At 45.5% G+C, this 2,788-nt stretch overlaps 1 protein-coding gene across 1 annotated transcript; it reads left to right on the forward strand.

Annotated features, from left to right (window-relative positions):
• Positions 1-717: 717 nt before the first annotated feature.
• Positions 718-1,761, forward strand: LOC120022365 (C3a anaphylatoxin chemotactic receptor-like). Its single transcript, XM_038966258.1, has one exon. The coding sequence runs from the start codon at positions 718-720 to the stop codon at positions 1,759-1,761; it is 1,044 nt and encodes a 347-aa protein (XP_038822186.1).
• Positions 1,762-2,788: the final 1,027 nt, after the last annotated feature.

Consider the following 2,788-nt stretch of genomic DNA (forward strand, 5'->3'; position numbering starts at 1 on the left):
CCTTTGGGGGGGGGGGTACTGTCACGCCCTGGCCTTAGTATTCTTTGTTTTCTTTATTATTTTAGTTAGGTCAGGGTGTGACATGGGGAATGTAAACGTCATTTAGCTTCACGGTCGTTTGTTGTTTTTGTTTAGTTTGTATTCAGTGTTCGTTTCGTGTTTTTTCCTCTCTAATAAAAGAGAATGTATTTTGCACACGCTGCGCCTTGGTCCAGTGATCGTGACAGTGTATGTGCAAAGTTTTAGACTGATCCAAGGAACCATTGCATTTCTGTTCAAAATGTTGTATCAAGACTGCCCAAATGTACCTAATTTGTTTATTAATAACTTTTCATGTTCAAAATTGTGCACTCTCCTCAAACAATAGCATGGTATTCTTTCACTGTAATAGCTACTGTAAATTGGACAGTGCAGTTAGATTAACAAGAATTTAAGCTTTCTGCCAATATCAGATATGTCTCTGTCCTGGGAAAGTTTCTTGTTACTTACAATCTCGTGCTAATCACATTAGCCTACGTTAGCTCAACCGTCTCGTGGACAGGACACCTATCCCGAAGAAGTTTTTAACTGACTGGCTGCTGGCTGTGACAAAGTGTTCTACCATTAGAGGAAACAGTGTTACACTATATGACTCATCTAGAGGAAATCCATTAAGTATACTGTAGACTAGAAGGAAGCCCGCTGTATATTCACACCCTTGTTGCCTTTTTTTACAGAATGACACCAAACGCCACCATTCCGTTTGCCCTCGTCACCTCAGCCGCCCGAGATGACGAAGCCAAGGTGGTGGACATCGATGCCATCATGAACAAATTAAACATTGTCCTTCTCACGCTGACCATTGTCCTGGGCACCACGGGCAACTCTGTAGTCATCTGGGTGGCAGGCTTCAAGCTCAAGCCCACCGTCACCAATGTGTGGCTGGTCAACCTGGCCGTGGCCGACCTCATCTTCTGCCTGAGCCGTGTACTCTCGCTGACCAAGAAGTTCTTCTTCGACTACTGGCCGTTCGGCATCTTCTTATGCAAGTTCAACGGCTTCTTCAGGTATACCAACATGTTCTGCAGTGTGTTCCTGCTCGCTGTCATCAGCATGGACCGGACGCTCTGCGTCTGGCACCCTGTCTTTACCAAACGGCGTAGGACGATCTGCGCCGCCCGCCTGGTGAGCGCCTGCGTGTGGGCTGTGGCGGCCATTTTGAGCGCCCCCCACTTCGCCTACCGCCAGGTTTACCTCGGCAAGAACAACCTGAGCAAGTGCTCTCTGGAGGACAATGAGCCAAAAGGCGATAACAGCGCTAAGCTTGCGCTCTCCCTAATGCGCTTCCTATGCGGTTTCCTGCTTCCTTTCCTCATCATCCTCTGCTGCTACATCCTGGCAGGGCTAGGCATCCGACGTACCCGCCTGTTGGGCAAGTCACGCCCACTCCGTATCCTGGTATCGCTGGTCTGTGCTTTTGTCCTGTGCTGGGCGACCTACCACTGCCTCCTACTGGCAAAGATGGTGAACAGCAACAGTACGTTGGTGACGGGGGGGCTGACAGTGGCCACAGCCTTTACCTACTTCAACAGTTGCGTGAACCCGCTGCTGTACTTCTGTATGGGGTTGGACATGAGAGGGTCGAGGTTCAGGCAGACATTAGAGGGGGTGTACCGGAGAGCACTAGCCAATGACAGAGATGGTCGAAACACGCAGCCCAACGAGCGAACAGTGGATAATAGATCTGGCTCTGCGTCACAACCTGCACTCAGTCTCAAGTGAATGTGGCCCACGTCTGAGGGAAGTCACATTTGGTATGAGGAGTGGTTTCAGTCCTTATTAGCTCACAGGCTAGTTAACACTAAATAGGCTTTCCCAACTTGTGTAGACAAACATTTTTCATAATTAATATAATTAATATAATTTGGGATACATATAGACATAGGGTAACTGTGAATTTACATACATTCTCAATAAATCAGTTTCACATTTTCTAAGTGTTATGTGACGAAAATCCCAGAAAGAAAGTGGAACTGTGCCAAGGAAATATAAAATAACATATCAGGGGAAGTGGTACAACTTTTGGGGAAAGTCATAGATGACTTCAGTCATGCTATGTTTTAATAAGTGTCATGTTTCAACAGTGGAAAAACAAGGATATTTATTCCCATTTTACATTTCAGCTTTTCCATTTGGAATCAACGTCTACTACAGGGCAGCATCCTTATGTGCCACCGGTGAATTTTCCATATTGCTGACACCTCATTCACTCTCATTGATTTAAAGAGGGGAAAATAAAGAGTTGAGAGAAAATAGAAAGAGAGGTAGAGGGGAGTCAGAAGAAGAGGATGTGATCTGGACAACTTGACTTGAGGAAGTGTGGTGGTCGCTTGTTTCTCTTTTAGTCACCACATTGCTCCTCCTAGTCAGACTGTCTCTATCATGTCTCAGTCATATGACTGGTCTCTCCTTCAGACTAACTGTATCAGAGGTGAACACAGAGGCTTAGCTTAAGCTCTGTGGTTGCCAGATCAGATAAAACCGTGTGGTCATGTTTCCACTTAATATGCAATGTCAGACACCACACTCACAGTGGAAGAAAAATGAATTCAATTCACTTTATGACTCTCTCTCTCTCCCTCCTTCCCTGTTTCTCTTTCTCTTTCTCTTTCTCTCTCTCTCTCTCCCCTTCCCTGTCTCTCTTTCTCTCTCTCTCTCTTCTTCTCCTCTCTCTGATTATATTTTTCAGGACTCTTGTACTAAAATATAAAGTATGAAAGAGACAATTCAGCTGACATCTATTTATCTT

Source organism: Salvelinus namaycush, chromosome 27 (genome assembly GCF_016432855.1).
Source record: "Salvelinus namaycush isolate Seneca chromosome 27, SaNama_1.0, whole genome shotgun sequence".
In the NCBI taxonomy this organism is placed as follows: Eukaryota; Metazoa; Chordata; class Actinopteri; order Salmoniformes; family Salmonidae; genus Salvelinus; species Salvelinus namaycush.